This window comes from Trichosurus vulpecula, chromosome 6 (assembly GCF_011100635.1).
Source record: "Trichosurus vulpecula isolate mTriVul1 chromosome 6, mTriVul1.pri, whole genome shotgun sequence".
In the NCBI taxonomy this organism is placed as follows: domain Eukaryota; kingdom Metazoa; phylum Chordata; class Mammalia; order Diprotodontia; family Phalangeridae; genus Trichosurus; species Trichosurus vulpecula.
Window position 1 is genome coordinate 180,883,311 of NC_050578.1, and position 20,719 is coordinate 180,904,029.

Consider the following 20,719-nt stretch of genomic DNA (forward strand, 5'->3'; position numbering starts at 1 on the left):
ATTGATGGGCATTTCTTTGTTTCCAATTTTTATTATCACAAAAATTTTACTATAAATATTTTGGTGTCTGTGTCTTTTTTCTTTACTGTAGCTTACTTCATTTATAAGCCCTGTAGTGAAGACTCTGGTTCAAAGGGTGTGGTCATTTTAGGCACTTTATTTGCATAATTCCAAATTGCTTTCAAGAATGGATATACCATCTCAAAGTTCCACCAAAAATATATTAGCCTATTATTTGCATGCTGCCTCCAACTTTGAACACTACCATTTTTGTTACCTTTCTCAATTTTCGGAGTTTGCATTTTTATTAGTTTTTTGGAGCGTTCTGTCACGTGCTACTGTTTCCTTTTTAAAGCTTATGCTTATATGGTCAAAGATGGATAGGCTCTTTTTTCTCCTTTTTTGATTATAAAGCAAGTTTTCCTTTGGCACCTTGCTCAAGACCTAACCACTAAGCTGCATTCATAATTCTTCAACAATAGAAGGCAAACATCCTTCCCAACTCCATCCAGCTGTCCATACAACCATGTAGTGTTTACTGCTCCAGAGTCAAACACAGCAGTGCTCACAAATTACTCTTCTATCCTAGGAGATATTTCCATACCGTGACTCCATATACTCCCAGATAATAAGTCAAAATACATCCACAGATGCATACATTTATGGAAGAGGGGAAGAAAAATAATATCTATTCCAGCTACTGTTTGATTGCTGAATAAGACCCTTAAATTTTGCAAAGTAGATATTTTGATGCTACCACTAATTTTAGGGCCACTCACTGCAGAAACTGGAATGAAGTCTCTGGGTTTGAGGATGTTAGAAAGGAGGAAAGTAATTGATTGGTTTCTCCTTTCATTTTGATTTTTCATTTATTTATTATTTATTTAATATTTTTTTAATTTTCAGCATTGATTTCCACAAGATTTTGAATTACAAATTTTCTCCCCATTTCTACCCTGCCCCCCACTCCAAGGTGGCATATATTCTGATTGCCCCATTCCCCAGTCAGCCCTCCCCTCTGTCACCCCACTCCCCCCATCCCCTTTCCCCTTACTTTCTTGTAGGGCAAGATAGATTTCTATGCCCCATTGTTTGTATATCTTATTTCCCAGTTGCATGCAAAAACACCTTTATATTGAATATCTGCTTTTAAAACTTTGAGTTCCAAATTCTCTCCCATCTTCCCTCCCCACCCACCCTCCCTAAGAAGGCAAGCAATTCAACATAGGCCACACATATATCATTATGTAAAACCTTTCCACAATACTCATGTTGTTAAAGACTATATTTTGCTCCCTCCTTTCCTGTCTCCCTCTATTAAATTTTCTCCCTTGACCATGTCCCTTTTCAAAAATGTTTGCTTTTGATTACCTCCTCCCCATATCTGCCCTCCTTTTTATCATCCCCCCTTTTTTATCTACTTCTCCCTTCTTTCCTGTGGGGTAAGATACCAATTGAGTGTGTATGCTATTCCCTCCTCAAGTCAAATCCAATGAGAGCCATATTTACTCATTCCCCCTCACCTACCCCCTCTTCCCTTCCAAATGCATTGCTTTTTCTTACCACTTTTATGTGAGAAAATTTACCCCATTCTCTCAATATATTCCTCTCCCATCCCTTAATTTGATTTTAGTTTTTTAGATATCATCCCTTCATATTCAACGCACCCTGTGCCCTCTGTCTAAATATATACATAAGTATGTGTATATATATATATATACATATATATGTGTATATGTATATATATATATACATATATGTGTATATATATATATATATATATATATATATATATATATATGCACACACACACATACACACAGACATATGTATATTCCCTTCAGCTACCCTAATACTGAGGTCTCATGAATTTCACATATCAATTTTCCATGTAGACATGTAAACAAAACAGTTCAACTTTAGTAAGCGCCTTATAATTTCTCTTTTTTGTTTACCTTTTCATGATTCTCTTGATTCTTGTGTTTGAAAGTCAATTTTTTTTATTCAGCTCTGGTCTTTTCACTGAGAAACTTTGAAAGTCCTCTATTTTATTGAAACTCCATATTTTGCTTTGGAGCATTGCACTCAGTTTTGCTAGGTAGGTGATTCTTGGTTTTAATCCTAGCTCCATTGACCTCTGGAATATCATATTCCAAGCCCTTTGATCCCTTAATGTAGAAGCTGCTAGACCTTGTGTTATCCTGATAATATTTCCACAAAACTCAAATTCTTTCTTTCTGCCTGCCTGCAGTATTTTCTCCTTGATCTGAGAGCTCTGGAATTTGGTGACAATATTCCTAGGAGTTTTCTTTTTGGGATCTTTTTCAGGAGGTGATTGTTGGATTCTTTCAATTTCTATTTTGCCCTGTGGCTCTAGAATATTGGGGCAGTTCTCCTTGATAATTTCTTGAAAGATGATATCTAGGCTCTTTTTTTGATCATGGCTTTCAGGTAGTCCAATCATTTTTAAATTCTCTCCCTTGGATCTATTCTCCAGGTCAGAGGTTTTTCCAATGAGATATTTCACATTGTCTTCCACTTTTTCATTCCTTTGGTTCTGTTTTATAGTATCTTGATTTGTCATAAAGTCACTAGCTTCCACTTGCTCCAATCTAATTTTTAAGGTAGTATTTTCTTCAGTGGTCTTTTGGACCTCCTTTTCCACTTGGCTAATTCTGCCTTTCAAGGCATGCTTCTCCTCATTGGCTTTTTCGAGCTCTTTTGCCATTTGAATTAGTCTATTTTTGGAGGTGTTATTTTCTTCAGTATTTTCTTGGGTCTCCTTAAGCAAGTCTTTGATTTGTTTTTCATGGTTTTCTCTCATCATTCTCATTTCTTTTCTCAATTTTTCCTCCACTTCTCTTACTTGCTTCTCAAATCCTTTTTGAGCTCTTCCATGGCCTAAGACCAATTCATATTTTTCTTGGAGGCTTTTGATGTAGGTTCTTTGACTTTGTTTACTTCTTCTGGCTGTATGTTTTGGTCTTCTTTGTGACCAAAAAGAGATTCCTAAGTCTGAGTCTGAATCTGAGAGCATTTTCACTGCCTGTTCATGTTCCCAGACAACTACTTGACCCTTGAGCTTTTTGTTGGGGTGTGACTGCTTGTAGAGTAAAGAGTACTATCCCAAGCTTGAGGGGCTGTGCTGCTATTTTCAGAGCTACTTCTACACAGCAATCTCTGCCACACCATTGCTCCTTCTCCCTTAAGAACTGCCAACCAGGATTGTGGCCCAGATCCAGGCAGTGGCTTTGCACTCCCACTCTAATCTGCTGCTTAATTCCCCCCATCAGGTGGACTGGCGCTAGAAGCAACTGCAGCTGGAGCTTTGGAAGCAGCCTCAGAGCTGCACCACCTCTGCAATCCCCAGGGTGGTGGCCGACCACTCACTCCTTTCACTCTGTCCCAGTAGCTTTTCCCACTAACCTTCTCCGTTGTCTTTGGTGTTTGTGGGTTGATACATCAGGTAACTGCCACAGCTCACGGATTCAGGGTGCTAAGCCTCTTCCACCCTGCTCCTGGTCTGGTTGGTCCTGGCCCAGCCCACACTGGGCTCTGCTTCACTCCCTGCTCTGTGTCATAGATCCTTCCCAGAGACCATCCAGGCTGTCCTGGGCTGGAGCCCTGCTTCCCTTTGCTATTTTGTGGATTCTGCATCTCTAGAATTTTATCAGAACCATTTTTATAGGTGTTTGGGGGGACCTTGATTTTTCATTTATGATATCTGCCTCTCCAATTGAGCAATTACATAGCAATACAAATATCTGAACAGGGTAGGGTCAAAGGAACCCATACATAAATTAAAGTTGAAAGGAGTTTTGTTAAAGGACATTTTTTTTACTGGTGACTGGAAATGGCTGTGCGATGATACAGATCACTTAATTGGCATCCAGACTGTGTGAAAGAGGTGGTATGGCAGTTCCCCAGTTTCTAGTGGTCTAGTGGCTTCAAAGATTGTTTCATAGCTTTTCCTTTGGCTTAAGGAAAAATTCCATGTCAGATGTGTGCTCAAGATGCTCTTTCCTTTTGAGGGATTCCAGGATGGAGGCTGATGGGTAGCAGGGTATTATGTGCTACTCTGATTCCAGGTCTATGCTTTGGGATCATTAAATATAGTAATTGCTGGAGTTGAAATGAGAAGATGGGATTAGAATGCTCTCTGATTTCCTTAAGTTGAGTAAACAAATGAGACATCTAGCATCTTATCTATAATGATTATGAGGAGATCTAGGCCCAGGTGAACAGTTCTATTGAATTAAATTACCCACCTTCCTAGCTGGATATAGAGATAAAAGGAAAAGCAAGGGATAATTAACATGGAATGTATGCCAATTGACATAGGAAATGTCCAGAGACTGGACCTAGGTTATTCTTTCCATTGTGTAATCAAAGACCTTATAGCATTGTATAAGTTTCTCAGAACTCCTTCGTTGCCACCATTTTTAAATTCTAAATAGGAATGCTGCTTCAGATTTCATAAGGGAAGGATACTAAATGCCTAATTTAAAAAAAAAAAACTACTAAAGACTTATTAATATAACTATATGTAAATATGTTTTGCATTACCTATTCTATAGAAAGCAATATTGCTTTATTTATACTTTTTAGAGTGAGGAAAGCTAGCAGTTTCAAAAATAACCTTTTAAACAGGCAAAAATATAATCATACAAATAATAACAAGAACTGTGAAAGTAGAGAGACATGGAATAATGCAAAACCTTGCAGCAGTCAAGTTTTATCAACACAGATACACCACCATTTCAGAGTGGATAAATCTATATATCAATATTTAAAACCATTTATGTGGTTCATGGAGGGGCAGGAGGTAGTGTACTGGATAAAGTGCCAGGCCTGGAGTCAGAGAGGCTCATTTCCTGAATTCAAATCTGGCCTCAGACACTTACTAGCTATGTGTTCCTGGGCAAGTCACTTAATCCTGTTTGCCTCAGTTTTCACTTGAGTAAAATGAGCTGGAGAAAGAAATGGAAAACAACTCCAATATCTTGGCCAAGAAAACCCAAATGGAGTGACAAAGATTTGGAAACACCTGAAATAACTAAGCAGCAACAACAATTCATGTAGATAAAGAACATGATTGACTTGGCCCTGTTCTTATGAATTATCCTAAGCTAGGAAGCATGTCCTATACTTTTTATTGTTTGTATGCTATATGCTTTCAGTATCTAAGAGGTACTCAGCAGGCAACAGTGGGAGAATGGATAAAGGACCACCCTTAGAGACAAAAAATTGGATTAATCTCCTATCTCTGACATGTACTGATTACGTGACTCCAGACAAGTCATTTAACCAAGCCCCAAGCACCTCCATAAAGGTATAAGTAACCAATGAAGAGCCATTTTGAATTAAAGAAGGCGTATTCATACCAGCTGTTTACTGTACTGATGAATTCACAAGTCAGAAGAAAGGGGGAGAAAAAAGAAAGCTGCTCAATAAATGCTTGTTAATTGATTGATTCTCCAGAGACCCTAAGAAGTGATAATGATAGAGGTAAATGTATCATTGCCAAGCAGGATGTGCTAGAGCCAGTCGATCTGGAAGTTTGGTAAGTTTTGAGTGAGATCCTTGGCACTTTGGAAATTGGCAAATCCTACAAATTGGAGTTTGATTGATTGTTTTGCTGCCTATCTAGACTTAAGAAAGTGAAAGAGAAAATGCTAACAATTTGGATAAAACTTGAAAGTGTCATGCCTACAATTTCGGGCAAGTCGGTTGTTAAACATTTATCAGCACACTACTGTTATCAGATCTCCTTTGACCATACTATTTTAGTTGTTGTTCAGTCATATCTGACTCTTTCTGACCCCATTTGTGGTTTTGTTGGCAAAGAAATGGAAGTGGTTTGCCATTTTCTTCTCTAGTTCATTTTACAGACAGTGAATTGAAGCCAAGAGAGTTAAGTGATTTGCCCAGGGTCACACAGCTAGTAGGTGTGGGAGGCTGGATTTGAACTCAGAAAGATGAGTCTTCCTGATTCTAGGCCAGGCACTTTATCCATTGTGCCACTGAAGTGCCCCAATTTGAAAAAATAAGATAAATTAATTACTGCACTAATTAATATAACAACTATATAATATCCATTCTGTGCAGAGTATATCCTCCCTTTACCCCTCCTTCCATCACCCCAGACTACTTGGCCACCCCTAGATCCCTCTGTATTTAAGTCTTTCTTTATATAAGATCCAACTTGCCTCCATGAACGTGCTCAGATTCAAACTAGCTCAGATCCAATCTGGCTGATAAAGCGTAACAAAGACTCGGATTCCTTAAGAGTCTAGCCAATGTTCAGATTCCTTAAGAGTCTACCCAATATGGCAAATCTTTGATAAACTTTGTTTTACTTTGGCCGAAAGAAGACTTGGGTCAAATTCATTTGGGCAGGACACAGTATGTTGGCACTTTGGGATCCTGAGCACCCCTAAACCTCAACAATATTGTTTCCCTTCTCTAGCCTCAGATACTAGCTATGTGACCCTGGGTAAGTCGCTTAACCTCTGTTTCCTTCAACTGTAAAATGGAGATCATAAGAGAACTTACTTCACAAGGTTGTTGTGAAGATCAAATAAAATTTGTAAAGCACTTAATGTATTGCCTAGTGTATAGTATAAATATATAAGGAAATGCTCATTCCCTCCTTCCCTGCCCTTCTCACATTTCCTGTTCTAATCAAACTGGAAACTTCTTGTTTGTTGAATATGGCATTATAAATGAATAAATATAGATATATCTCTATATGTTTATATAAATACATGTACACACATATATGTATGGGTATGAAATAAACATATCTATATATGATGCAATTTAGGGTTCCTGGGAAACCCAAAATGTCAGTGTAGAGGGGTGTGTCTGCCTGGACTGAATTCACACACTCAAATGTCTTCCAGCCAAAGTGGCAAGGTTACTGTAACATCAGTAGAAGCAGGCAGGGTTCCTAGGTACCTGCGACTTAATGGGGGTGAGATTGATGCTTATATACAAAAAAGGACTATGAAAGGATCTGGATGGGATTAAGGAGGGGTAAGTAGTGGGGCTGTGTGGGGGTGTTATACCTTTCTTCAGATGGGCACAGCAGGCATCATTTCTAATCATGTCCTTTAATTCTGTTTAAAACTACTTCTCACTGAACTTATCTTGTTTTTTTCTTAAGTATCTATCTCACCAAATCCTTTGAACTTTCTAGTGGCCCTCTCTTTGGAACATAAGGGCCCAGATTAGCCCCAGGAACCAGATGAGAGAGAAGGACCTTTCCTAATGCAAGGTTGCTATTCCAACCTCCCAGCTGATTGCCAGAGAGTTTTCTCTAACGGGATACACAATCAAAAACCATTCCTATATTTCATAACTGTTCGTATTACTACGAATAGGTGGCTTTTTAAATCTGCTGCATTAAACCATAAACCTAAAGTAGTAGGCATATATTACTTCTTAGCCCACCTTACTCTCTCTCTATAGAACAAAAGCTTCTACAGGACTAGAATGTTTTTCTTCCTCCTCCTTTTTATTTTATCTTTAAAGAACAACAGGTACTTTCAAATGTTTGCTTATCATTTAAATAAATGTGTAACCTGACTCACGACACTCATTGGTATGTGACTGTCTTCTCCTTGATGGAGATTATTGTCCTCACCTGTTGGAGGTGCGGGGTGGAATTGGCTAGATTTGTACAAGAGGAGAGCTCCAGTCTCTTAATTCCTTTAAGTCTTCAGAAACTTCAGCTTCCAGAATCTGGACAATACCTACCCTTACCGCAGGTTGCAGAAGGCAAAAAAGACTATAGGAAGAAGCTAGTGGGAGAGGACATAGATAGTAATCTCTAGCATGTCCATGGGTTGCTATGCTAGAGAACTGGAGGAGATTCCCCTCTTTGTCATATTTGAGGCTCTCTTAATTGAGCTGAGTTACTTTACTTCAAATAAGAATTTTTACTTTGTATTGTCTGGTGTATATTCTCCTATCTATATTTTTTTCTGATTTGTTTTGTTATACACTTGCATAAGTGGATTCCTTTGCTACCTGCCATGTATGCTTATTGTGGAACAGGTATTTGGTTTAAAGCATGTGGGTGGGAATCCTTTCCCTGTTCATGAACAGGAATCAGGAATTTGGCTTGAACATAAAAACCACATCCCCCAAACTACCAATGAGGCAACTAGGTGGCCTGGAGTCAGGAAGACCTGAGTTCAAATCTGACTTCAGAGGATTACTAACTGTGGAACCCTGGACAAGTAACTTAACCTCTGTTTGCCTAATCCACAGGAGATCTTTGCCAAGAAAACACCATAGAGGGTCACAAAAAGTCAGACATGACTCAAAAAGAACAAAGACTAACATTTTTTTTTTTTGAAAAGGGATGTCTGTGGTTTATTTGGAGTTATAAACAGCTCATCTACAGAAAATAGGCAACTTAAAGATGATGGTTAAAGAAGAATCCACTTTTCTTCTTTCTCTCCTATGGGTTGGGCAAAGGGAGGACCCATATCGGGTGGAGTTCCTGGCTGTAGCTGCTGCTCACTGTGTTTCCTCACAGGCTGACAAGTTTCTCGTTGAGGGCAATTTGTGACTGGGTTAGGTTGGCAAGGTAAGTCACCTTCAAGGGGTCATTGATGTTGCTGTTCAGCATGGTCTTGAAGTCCTCAGGGGCAATCTTGGGAACTTGGTTAACCAGGCCCATCAGGAAGTTGTCAGCCGACACCTTTCCAGGCAGCACATCCTCGGCATACTGCAACACTGTGCTGAGAGCATCCTGTATCCGGGCTGATGCCCCACCAACTTGCTGTAGATCACTTGAAAGGCCAATCACACGGTTGGGGCTGAAACACGTCTTCATGATCAGGTCAATTCCAATTCGCTCGGTATCATAGTAGGCGTATTTCACGGTCAGTGGAGTGAACATCACTCCCATAGTTTTTCCAGGAACACCCATGGAAGCACTGACATAGGCTTTGATGCTCATTCGTCCATTCTGGAGGCTGGTGTCCACAGTGAGGTGAATGGGGCTATGGGCCTCCCGGCTGTACTACTCATGAATTAGCACTGAGTGTTCTGTGATGTCATGACCTGTGGCATACCAGCCCAGAATAAGCTCACTTAGAGAGACTTTCTTGTGTAATTCATACATATTATTAGCAAATTCCATGTCCACAGCCACCTCATCCTCAGACTCATTATGTGGCACTGAAAAACAGTTGGTGACTTCTACTGAGTGTTTGTCAATTGTTCCCAGCAGAGTGCCGATCACGCGGCCCGCGCCCTCCTTGCGATGCTCGTAGCTGTCAACCATTGAGGCGAGGATGACTGGGTGCAGCGGGGCACATGCGGGAGCTGGGGCGGAGGCTGGGGCGGGATCTGGGGCAGATGCCGGGGTCGGGGTCAGGGCCGGGGTCGAAGTGGGGGATGAACCCGAGGCTGCTGTCGCAGCCGCCATGTTGCCGAAGCGTGAAAAGAAGGAAGAGGGGGCGGAAGTAAAGAGGGAAGGCAGGTCCAAGGAAGGGAAGCCTCACTATAGGTCCAGACTTAGGCACGAGACTTCCTTCTTGGCGCTTATAGGCTACCGGACTAACAACATTTAAGGAAACTGATAAAATTCTAGCCTAGTTCTCCTTCTCTCTGAGGAGAGCACAGTGGTCAAGCTTCTGGCCCCAATTTCCTGCTTCCCCTCTTGGCAGAAATGAAATTCTTACTTAGAGAAGGGTGAGGAGAAAAGGCGCTTGAAAAGTTTACTTGGTGTTCAGGCCGTGCCCTGGTCAATTAAAGACAAACTCAGGAAATAAGATAAAAGGACTATATTGGCACCCTAGGGCATCAGGCAATGGTAGTGGGGAAGGCTACCGAATTCCAACTTCAAGCTGCTTTTATTAGACTGGAGCAAAACAGTTTACATATGAGGGCAAAACAGTCTTGATTAGTAGACCTTTCAATGAGGAGGTAGGATTAGCATCTTATTAGTTCCTTCCCATTACATCTTTATTGGAAGATGAGATTAGTCCAGGGGTGGGGAACGTGCCACAAGTGAGTGGGTGACCAAAGGTTCCCCACCCCTAGGTTAGTCTCTAGGAGATGGGATTAGTCCTAAGAAGAGGAAGGTTAAAACATGGGGGTCACTCGGACTTGTCCTGTTCCAATGGCTGACTTTGTATGATACCCCATGTTATATGTCTATATGTGGTGGGGGGTGGAATAACCTTCAATACAAATGAGAAATTTTCTATCCAGCTATGTGGTGAGAAAGATACAAAACCATCTTATATATCTTATTGAAATGCAGTTCACACTTTGATTCTTTTCCCCCTCAGGGTAAATTTAGTTGTACTTGACAATACCTGCTTTCTTTCTTACTGAAAAATAAGACTTTGACCTCCCCTTGGAGTTTTCCTTACACATTCTCTGCATTCTCTTCACTCTTGAGTAATTTAGATCACAACAATAGCAAAAGGGCTTGAAAAGCCCCAGTGGTGGGTAAAAGGTTAATTCTCCCAAAATGGAAATCACCGTCTGTTCCAGGGATAATTGAGAGGGCCACGGGAATAAATGTTTCAGCCACACTAGAAAGAATATGCTGCAAGTCAAAGAAGAGTCTGCAGAGCTTTTATATGAGTGTGTCTCCTTTCATCAATAGTGAAAATTAACTTAACTGGAATTTAAATACTGAACAGAGCTGGAGGTTCTTAATAGTAAAGAGACTTCTCAGATTAACTGAAGAGGATGTAATTCAACACTACTTTCTCTATAAGTAACACCAGTACTTCGAGAAGACTTAAATGTCTTTTATGATTCAGTCAGTGGGTCAATAACATTTATTGAACACCCATGCTGTGTGACAAGTGCTTTGTTGAGTATAGACAATATAAGGCATGGTCTCTAAAAGCTCAATAAGCTTAAAATCTAGTGAGAAAGATGAGGGATAATATATGCATTAATATTTTGCTAATCTAGAGTAAATGGAGGAATAAGTCTGAATTAGAGGAAGTTTTCAAATAAATGTTTATTCTAATAATTTACACCACCTTTGACCAGGCTAGATAAGTGTTATCTAGAAGAGGTCCTTAAGGGACTTCTTTAATGATCGAATAATGATGTTAATTTGCATATCAATTGCTTATGGAGGAGTGATTGCTTCAAAAGTATCTTTTTGGAACTCTTAAGCATTTTAAAGAGTAACCTTGAAATCTAGTACATATCATAAATTCGTAAGCAGGTTTCCCCACTGCCCAAGCCAGAGAGGTGCTCAACACCCCAAAGTACCGACACGCCGGGTCCTGCCGAAAGAATTCGACTCAAGCTTTCTCAGCCAGGGGAAAAGATAAAGTTTATTAAGAGTTAGCCACACAGGCCTGCCCCCAAGACATCCCACCCCTTGCGACGCCTGTAAGGAAAGCGGGCCAGACCAATCTGAGCTAGATTGGATCTGACCACCTCCATGGAGGCAAGACGGAGATTATATACACAATGATTGCGGGTGTTCTGGGGTGACCAGAGGAGGGGTCCAGGGAGGGACTTAAGGAGGAGTCTAAGGAGGAGCCTGAAAGGACTGGGATCAGATCAGACTCCAGGGTGGGGGAAATAGCTGAAATGGAAATGACAACCCATAAAGGGCTGGGGTAGCGGAGCTAGGGTATAGATATTTTGATCAGGTTTAAGGATGGGAAACAGGATTAAGGGTGGGAGGTCATTGGGAAGACAAGATTAAGGGTGGGAAACAGCTGGACAATAGAGGACTGGGCAAGGTAGGCATTTGGGCTTAATGGTTATAGCCTCAGGCCAAGGCCAGGTAGAGTGGGAAGATTCAAGGAGAGTTCAAGGGTTCAAGGGGTTCCCAGAGACTGTGCCCTCATCAGCCCCTATGGCAAAAAAGGTTTTCTGAGAACAGGTTTTACTCAGCAAAAAATCCTATCTCTGATTATTAGCGAACCTATGATCATTAATGAACTTTAATGGCAAAATCAGAATTTTTAAAAATTAAAAAAAAAATTTTTAAAAGTATAGTTCTTTGCACAGCAAGTGCTTTGCACACATCACTGTATACGAAACTCATCCCAATCTTGTGAGGCAAGCAGTATGGAGTTGAAATATTGTCAACTTTTTTCATATAAAGAAAAGCAAGTTCTAAGTACTTATGTTCACCTCACTGAACATTTTATGAAGCACCTACATATGCTAGGCACTGAGAACACAAAAGTAAATATAACAAAATATACAGAGTTCCTAATTTAAAGGCACTTTTCACTAGTAAGATTCAACATGTATACCAACAAGTAGAGAACACTAACATGAAATGGAGCAGAAACAAATGGGAAGACTTTTAAGGAAAACCAGTACTCTGAGGCTGAGTTGAGGAGAAAGAACCATACAGTCAAGGGGGATGGTCTTTGCAAAGAGTAGTGGTGATGGGGAACAGGATTTGGGAGCCCCTTTGAACTCTCCTTGAATCTTCCCACTAGGTGAGGCCATAAACCTTTCATTATTGCTAGGCCCAAAACTCTAGTTTACTCTTAACCTAGCCTAGCCCTCCACCTGCTGGCTAGTTTCCACCCTTGACCCTATCAAAGTGTCTGTACCCAAATCTGTTACGTTTAAACTAGACTAGCCCTACATTGTCTGTTATCTCCAGGTAGCCTTCAACTACTTCCCACCTTTAATCCCATTCTCTTGGTTCCTGGAGTCTGACCTCACCCCAGTCCTGTAAAGCTCCTTCTTAGATTCCTCCTCAAGACCCTCCATAAACCCCTCCTCCCCTCACGCCAGGACCACCCTAGATCCTTCCCACAATCTTTCTGTATATAAGTGTCATTGTGCCTCCATGAAGGGGCTCAGATTCGATCTAGCTCAGATTGAATCTGTACCACTCATTTTCACAAGTGTCGCGAATGGTGAGATTTTTTTAAGACAACCCAATATGGTGAATCTGTAATAACCTCTGTTTTTCTTTGGCTATGAGAAGGCTGGAGTGGAATTCATTCAAGCAGGAACCCAAATGTTGTTATTTTGGTGTCTGGAGCACTCTTAAAAACATACATATGGTTTCTTAATCTCATCAGTGGGAGTAGGGTAGAATATAGAGTTTGGGGAAATAGCAATTGTTTCTCTAGAACAAGAAGTCCATAAGAATAGAGTCAGGAAAGGTGGATGGGAGTTAAATAGTTGACTGTCTTAAGTGACAGGCTAGACATTAGAAAAGATACAGTGATCTTGATAATGGTCTCCAGGAGCTCCAAGAGTTGACAATTTAAGAAGACAAGACAAAATAGAAATGTTAATATAATACTGATTTGAAGTAACTGGAAGAAGGAAAAGCCATTGTGTTTTCATGGAATTTACAATCTACGAGGGTAGTAAGGATAACCTTGATTCTCATTTTATATTTAGAAAGCCTGAATGTTTAAATGTAAATATAGCAAAAACAATTGAACATTCTACTTAACTGAAAACTCAATCCCAGAAAGAACAGACTACCCCTCAGTCAACAAGAATACATCATAAACTGAGGCAGGAACCCTCTTTCCTGGATCTCGCTCAAAGGGAAAAAAAACAGAAGGAGACTATGCCTGTAAAGGTCAAGAATGATCATTGTTAAGCAGGTACAGATATGTACAAATGGAGCAGATAGCCTAATCCTGAAACAACTCAATTTGGGGAAAGCAGAGAGTGGTTTGTGTAATTTTCTAATGGAGAGAGGTGGGAAACAGGCTGTTCCCAGGAAGGAAGGGGCAGGATATAGATGGACAGTGCCAGGAACAAGGGCTCTGATTTCTTGGCATATTGAACAGTAGACAAGATGAGCATAATGACGCAGAGAGTGCAACACTCAAATACGTCTCCAAGAGTGGGAGGCTAGCAGATAACTCAGGGGCCAAGGTTGATTTGAACTAAGCTAGTTTTGGGATCATTTATTCTGCACTTCCAGCTGGCTTAACTCTTGGTAACCACAAAGGATTGTTGTTTTGCTAAGCCATTCTATATCATAATTGGTCAAGTCAGCATCACACAGCTTCCCTCAGTTACCTGGATAACTGGGGAGTTTAAGCAAATCCAGGAAGTAATGTCAAGATATTAGAGGACACCCTACATTTTCCCAGCATTTTTTTTTCAATACGTATTTGGGAATCTGATCAGAGATAAGAGAGGTTAACAGGAAGAGGGTATCTTAACTGGGAGAGTCATGTTTAAACAGTCATTCAAGGAAGGGTTAACCAGAGGCTGCTATAAAGCACAAATCTTTTACCTATTTTTTTTTCCTTTCTTTACTCTGGGATTACTTCCAAACTAACTGCCTTCCTTCATTGCCCTGAAACAATCTTGTCCTTTACTTTTAACTTTTATAAAATTTAATCCTCCTTTTTCCTTAAAACAAATTCTACAATGTGGTACCCCAAAACTTACTAAGATATTTCAGATATCTGAATTCAGATATTTAAGATATTCCCAAAGTCTTAGGAGTTCTCTCCAAACCTCCAAAATCTGCCAAGATATTTTACGCATTTCTATAAACTTTTCAGATATTTAAGATATTCCCAAAGTCTTAGGAGTTTTCTCCAAACCTCCAAAATCTGCCAAGATATTTTAAGCACTTCTATAAACTTTCACTCTCTGACTTTATTTCTGTAATTCCAATATGGCCAAAGCTGAAATGACAAGAGGAAAAAAAAAAGTGTCTTGCAGACTTTTTTTTTCTTTTTCTCTTTTCTTATATCCTAATCTCCCAAAGAAAGCCTAAAGTGGGACTTAGTCCTTCTTACTGGGAAAATTGCTTCACATATGAAAGTTCATTAATGTTTTTCTAGTGTTTTAAATGCTTTGAGGACATCCCTTAGACATTTTCTGGTTGGCTGCATTTTAAGACTTTTTTTTTTTTTTTTTGAGGGGGGAATGCAGAGCAATTGAGCATTAAGTGACTTGCCCAAGGTCACAAAGCTAGTAAGTGTGTCAAGTGTCTAAGACCAGATTTGAACTCAGGTGCTCATGACTCCAGGGCCACTCACTGTGCCACTGGGCCACTTTGCTGCACCTGGCTGCATTTTAAATCTTTGAAGTTAACAGAATCTACAAAGAGTACAAACATGACATGGACCTTTTACAAAGGCAGAAACATAGACAAAATGATGAGACAGACACAAATAGTTCTAACAAAGTGTGTAATCACAGACCATACAGGGGCACACAGTTTCATAGGCATGCAGTTTCAGCTTTACAGAGGCCTGAAATTTCAAAAAACAACTGAGTTAAACAGAGGGACAAGAGGCACACAGTTACAATTTTACACAGGCATGCAGTTTAAAAAAAAAAAGGATATCCTTGCCAGAGTGATCCAAGGTGAACCTGGTCACCTGAGGAGCCCTGGAGTTTTAGTCACAAAGAATGGTGGGCTCAATTACGGCAGGAAGTTGGTATTGGAGCAGGGAGAAGGGCAGTATACTCACTAGATGAAGAAATCTCCATGAAAATAGTATACTTCCATCTGTATTTTAGACTCCATGGTTCTTTCTCTGCATGTGCATAGCATTTTCCATTATGAGTCTATTGGAATTGTCTCAGATCTTTGTATTGCTCAGAAAGGCTAAGTCTATCCTATGTGATCATCTGATCATCAAGCAATGTAGCTGTTACTGTGTACAATATTCTCTTGGTTCTGCTCATTTCATTCAGCATCAGTTCACACCAATGTTTCCAAGTTTTTCACAAATCTGTTGCCTCATCATTTGTATAACACAATTGTATTCCGTTACATTCATATACCACAACTTGTTCAGCCATTTCCCAATTGATGGATATCCCCTCGATTTCCAATTCTTTGCCACTGCGAAAAAAAAGCTGTTATAAATATTTTTGTATATGTGGGTCCTTTTCCCTTTTTTATGACCTCTTTGGGATACAGACAGTGGCATTGCTGGATCAAAGGATATGCCCAGTTTTGTAGCTTTTGGGCATAGTTCCAAATTGCTCTCTAGAATGGTTGGATCTATTCAAAACTCCACCAACAATATATCAGTGTCCTAATTTTCCTACATCTTCTCAAACATTTATCATTTTCCTTTTCTGTCACATTAGTCCATCTGATAGGTGTGAGGTGGAACCTCAGAGTTGTTTCAATTTGCATTTAATTTACATAGTGGTTTTTCCCTTTTGTTCTGACTCTTCCTTCACAACATGACTAATATAGAAATATGTTTAATATTATTGTACATGGCATAGCTTATATCAGATTACATGTTGCCTTGGGGAGGAAGGAAGAGAGGGAGGGGAAAATTTTAGAAGTCATAATCTTATGAAAGTGAATGTTGAAAACTAAAAATAAATAAATAATTTAAAAAATGTTTCCAAGCTTTCTGCTTTCCTCCTAATCTTCATAGTATTGGTTTTGTTTGTGGAAAATCTTTCTAATTTAATGCGATACAAGTGATCAATTTTGCATTTAAAAATATTCTCTATTTCTTATTTGGTCATAAATTCTTCCCTTCTCCATGTATCTTACAGGTAAAGTATTCTGTGCTCTCTTAATTTGCTTCTATCCCCATTTATGTCTAAATCATGTACCCATTTTGAACTTATCTTGGTATACAGTGTGAGATGTTGGTCTATGCCTAATTCCTGCCATACTATTTCTAGTTTTCCCAGCAGTTTTTGTCAAATAGTGAGTTCTTATCCCAGAAGCTGGAGTCTTTGGGTTTATCAAACAGTAGATAACTATAGATATTTACTACTGTTTCTTGTTTACCTAACCTATTCCACTGATCCACCACTCTTTTTCCTACCCAATACCAAACAGTTTTGATATTTGCCTCGTTATGATATAGTTTTAGATCTTCCATGGCTAGGCCACCTGCCTTTGAATTTTTTCATTAATTCCCTTGATTTTCCTATCCTTTTTTTTTTCTTCCAGATGAATTATTTTTTTCTAGTGCTAGAAAATATTTTTATGGCAGTTTGATTGGTATGACACTGCATTAGTAAATTAATTTAGGTAGAATTGTCATTTTTATTATATTATCTCACCTACCCATGAACAATTGATATTTTTCCAATTGTTTAGATATGACTTAAATTGTGTGAAAAGTGTCTTGTAATTGTGTTCTATAATTTTTGTGTTTATCCTGGCAGTAGACTCCCAAATATTTTATATTTTCTACAGTTATTTAAAGTGAAGTTTCTCTTGCTGCTTGGCTTTTTTGGTAATATATAGAAATGCTGATGATTAATGTAAGTTTATTTTATATCCTGTGACTTATCTAAAGTTGTTAATTATTTCAAGTAGTTTGTTTTAGTGGATTCTCTGTGATCATATCATCTGCAAAGAGTGATAGTTTTTTTCCCCTCACTCCCTATTCTAATTCCTTCAATGACTTTTTCTTCTCTTATTGCTAAAACTAACATTTCTAGTACAATATTGCATCTCTTTTTTGAAATCCTTTAGATAGGTTGACCAGTTTGACATCTGAAAGCTGTTCTTTGAATGGCCCCTTACCTATTCCTGACTCAGCTCTTTGAATTTCCTGCCCACATCCTTGGTAACAGCTTTCCCACCCTGGAAATATCTCTTTCCTAAGGCCCTAATCTAAAATCATCATTTGGTGAGGAAACTAGAGATGCTCACTTCACTCCTGACTCAACTCTCTCTCCTGTCATTTCCATCTTTTTACCCATATAACCTCTCCTACTTTTTAAGTCTCCATTATGTGTTGTCCCCTCCACCCCCAACTCCATTAGAATGTGAGCTACTTAGGAGTAAGGAATGTCTCTCTGCTTCTATCTGTATAGTCATATAGTGCTTGGCTTAGTAACCACTTCATCAGTGTTCTTTTTTCTATGTGTCTATGTATCTATCTGTTTATCTCTCTATGTATCTATGTATCTATCGATGTAACTCTCTATGTATCTCTTTATGTATGTATGTATGTATGTATGTATGTATGTATGTATATATGTATGTATGTATCTATCAATCTATCTATCTCATTTAGCTCCTTACTATAAGTTTTCTTTGGTGGCAAAAAACCTACAAACACATCTGCAGACTGAAGCAAAGAGTTGCTTTGGACAAGTTTTAGCCAGTTTTGTTAATTCAATAGACATTTATAGTAATAGTAATATAGTAATAACAGTAATTTGCATTTTTATGGTCCTCAAGTCTTACAACTCTGTAGGATGCAGATAGTAAAGCCATTATACAGATGAGGACACTTAAGGTCAAAGGGAGTCAAGCTCAAAATTTTGAAAATATTTTCCCATATGCTATCTCAGGTTATCCCCAGAAAAACATTAGGAGGCAGGCATTCTCTTTGAATTAGAGATTTGGAAACTGAGGCAGAGGAAAGTTGAATCACTGGCATAAGGTCAGAGGGATAGAACTAGAAATAAAATTCAGACCATCTGAATCCAAATTTAATGGCCATTCTCCTACATTACACAATAATAATAAAACAATAAAATGATAAAAGTGTTTCAAACTTCTCATTGAGGGCATAATGATTACACTCATTTATAATACAAATTGTTATAAATCCATTTTACATGTTTCACCAAGGAATTTATTAAGCTGAGAATATACAGAACTATTTATCTAAAATGTCAACCAAAATACAAAGATGAGTAAAACTTAACCATTCTCAAAGCTCCAAGTTATGTTTCAATTTGAATGTTATTTCACCATTCAGACTGGAATATATTAGAAAGGGAAAAAAAAATGTACCTATATATCACTTTACACAACCTAGTATTCAGAGGCATTTCACCCCTTTCCTCTTCTGTAAGGAAGAATAAATAAGCTTAAAAAATTAAGTACAGAAATAGCTCTGAATAGATGAAAGGAATAAATCCATTTACAGTTTGTCAATGTCATCAACAAAATCATGATTGTTGCTTTCATTTGTTTACTTTCCGGACAAAGTTCTTAGGGACTATCGCCATGAAGACCTGTACATTGAAATTTTCTGTATGTATTGTTTTTGTCCCATTTTCTCCAAATCTACCTGGGCACAAATATTAGCTTTTGCCTAAGCCCCTGGAGGTGGAGGAAACTTGTTTGGGCTACTTGATAGCTCATTCTGAGCTCTAGTCCAAAATGATAACAAAGCTTAAATAACCTTTGGATTTTGGTCCATATCCCCAGGACATTTTCCAATCTACACACCCACAGTGTATTTAAAGGTTTTGTCCTTTCTCTAATAAAAACACAACAGGAGACAGGAATAAGGTGGGGGAGAAAAAGAATACTCTAATCCATCCTTAAAATAATTACACAGAGAATTAACCAGTCTCTTCAGGGTTACTTTTTTTCCCCCAACCAATCCATTCTCTCTCTAGGATATACAATGGTTAGACCAGAAATGAAATAATGCCACAATTCTTTCCTCCTCCAAATTATTAGCCTGTTGAAATGGCTAAGGTACTAATATGAAGCTGCTTTAATTCTCTGAAATTAACTTCCTGGAATTCTTTCAGTTCAATATCACTCCAGAATAAATAAATAAATGAGTGAAAAAGCATTTAAGTGCTTACTATGTACCAAGTATTGTGCTAATTGCTGGGTACACAAATAGAAAACAGACATTCCTTGTTTCTTAGAAGTGCATGTTCTTTCTTCAAAAAATGTATTTTATTGACATCTTTGGTTTTCATATCACTTATATTTCTCCTGAATCTTTCCTCTTCTCCCTACCAGAGAGGCATGCCATATAATGAAAAAAAAAATTGAGTTAAAAGAGAAAATAAAATAAGAAAAACTAATCAACGCATCAAAAAAAATTCTCACATTATGTGGAATGTTCCGTAATCATGGAACAAATACTACTTCTGCAAATGAGGAGAAATCTCCTCTCATCTTTTCTTAAGGGACTTGAATGTAAATTAAAGTTTCCAATTAGTTTTGATTGTTTGATGGCTGTTCTTTCCATTTACATTACTGTTGTTGTGTATACTGTTGTTCTAGCTTAGCTTATTTCACTGTCACAAGATCAAATACATCTTTCCATTCCTGTATGTATTCATCATGTTTGTCATTTCTTATAACATAGTAATACTTGATTATATTAATGTACCACAATGTGATTAGCTATTCCCCGATTGATAAGCATGTACTTTATTTCCAGTTCTTTCTTAACAGGAAAAACTCTGCTTAAAATATTTTGTTGAAGTGTGGACTTTTTTGTGTGTCTCTGACCTCCTTGGGTTATTATGCCAAGTAGTAAAATTTCTTGGTGGAGTTATTTGAAAAATTTCAAATTGTTTTCCAGAATGTTTGTACCAATTTGCAATTCCACCAACAATGAATTAGTATTTCTGTCTTTCCATAACCCCTCCAATATTGACTGTATATATGTATTATCATTTTTCTCAATTTGCTGGGGGTGAAATAAATCTTCATGGTTCTTTTGATTTCCATTTCTCTTATTTTTAATGATCTGGAACATTTTCATTTTCAATCTGGTTGTTAACCATTTGCAAATCTTTTGAAAACTCTTTGCTCATAAACTTGGATGACCTAGAAATGTCTTTTGGTCTTATACATTTTGGTTAGAAGTCTCTATATCTTGGATATTAAATACCTATACAGAAGTGTCATGTAAAGAATATTTTTTCCACTACCACTTCTTTTCATGGATGCATTTATTTTATTTGGGAAAAATTCTTTCAATTTCATATAATCAAAATTATCCATTTATCTTTTGGAATTGCCCCTATTTAAGAATTCATTCCTAATCTTTTTTTT

General features: G+C 38.3%; 1 protein-coding gene across 1 annotated transcript; it reads right to left on the reverse strand.

Moving 5' to 3' along the window:
- Positions 1–8,542: 8,542 nt before the first annotated feature.
- LOC118854301 (eukaryotic translation initiation factor 3 subunit F-like) lies at positions 8,543–9,445 on the reverse strand. The gene is given in 1 exon segment (XM_036764662.1): positions 8,543–9,445. A coding segment is annotated over 1 exon segment (903 nt).
- Positions 9,446–20,719: the final 11,274 nt, after the last annotated feature.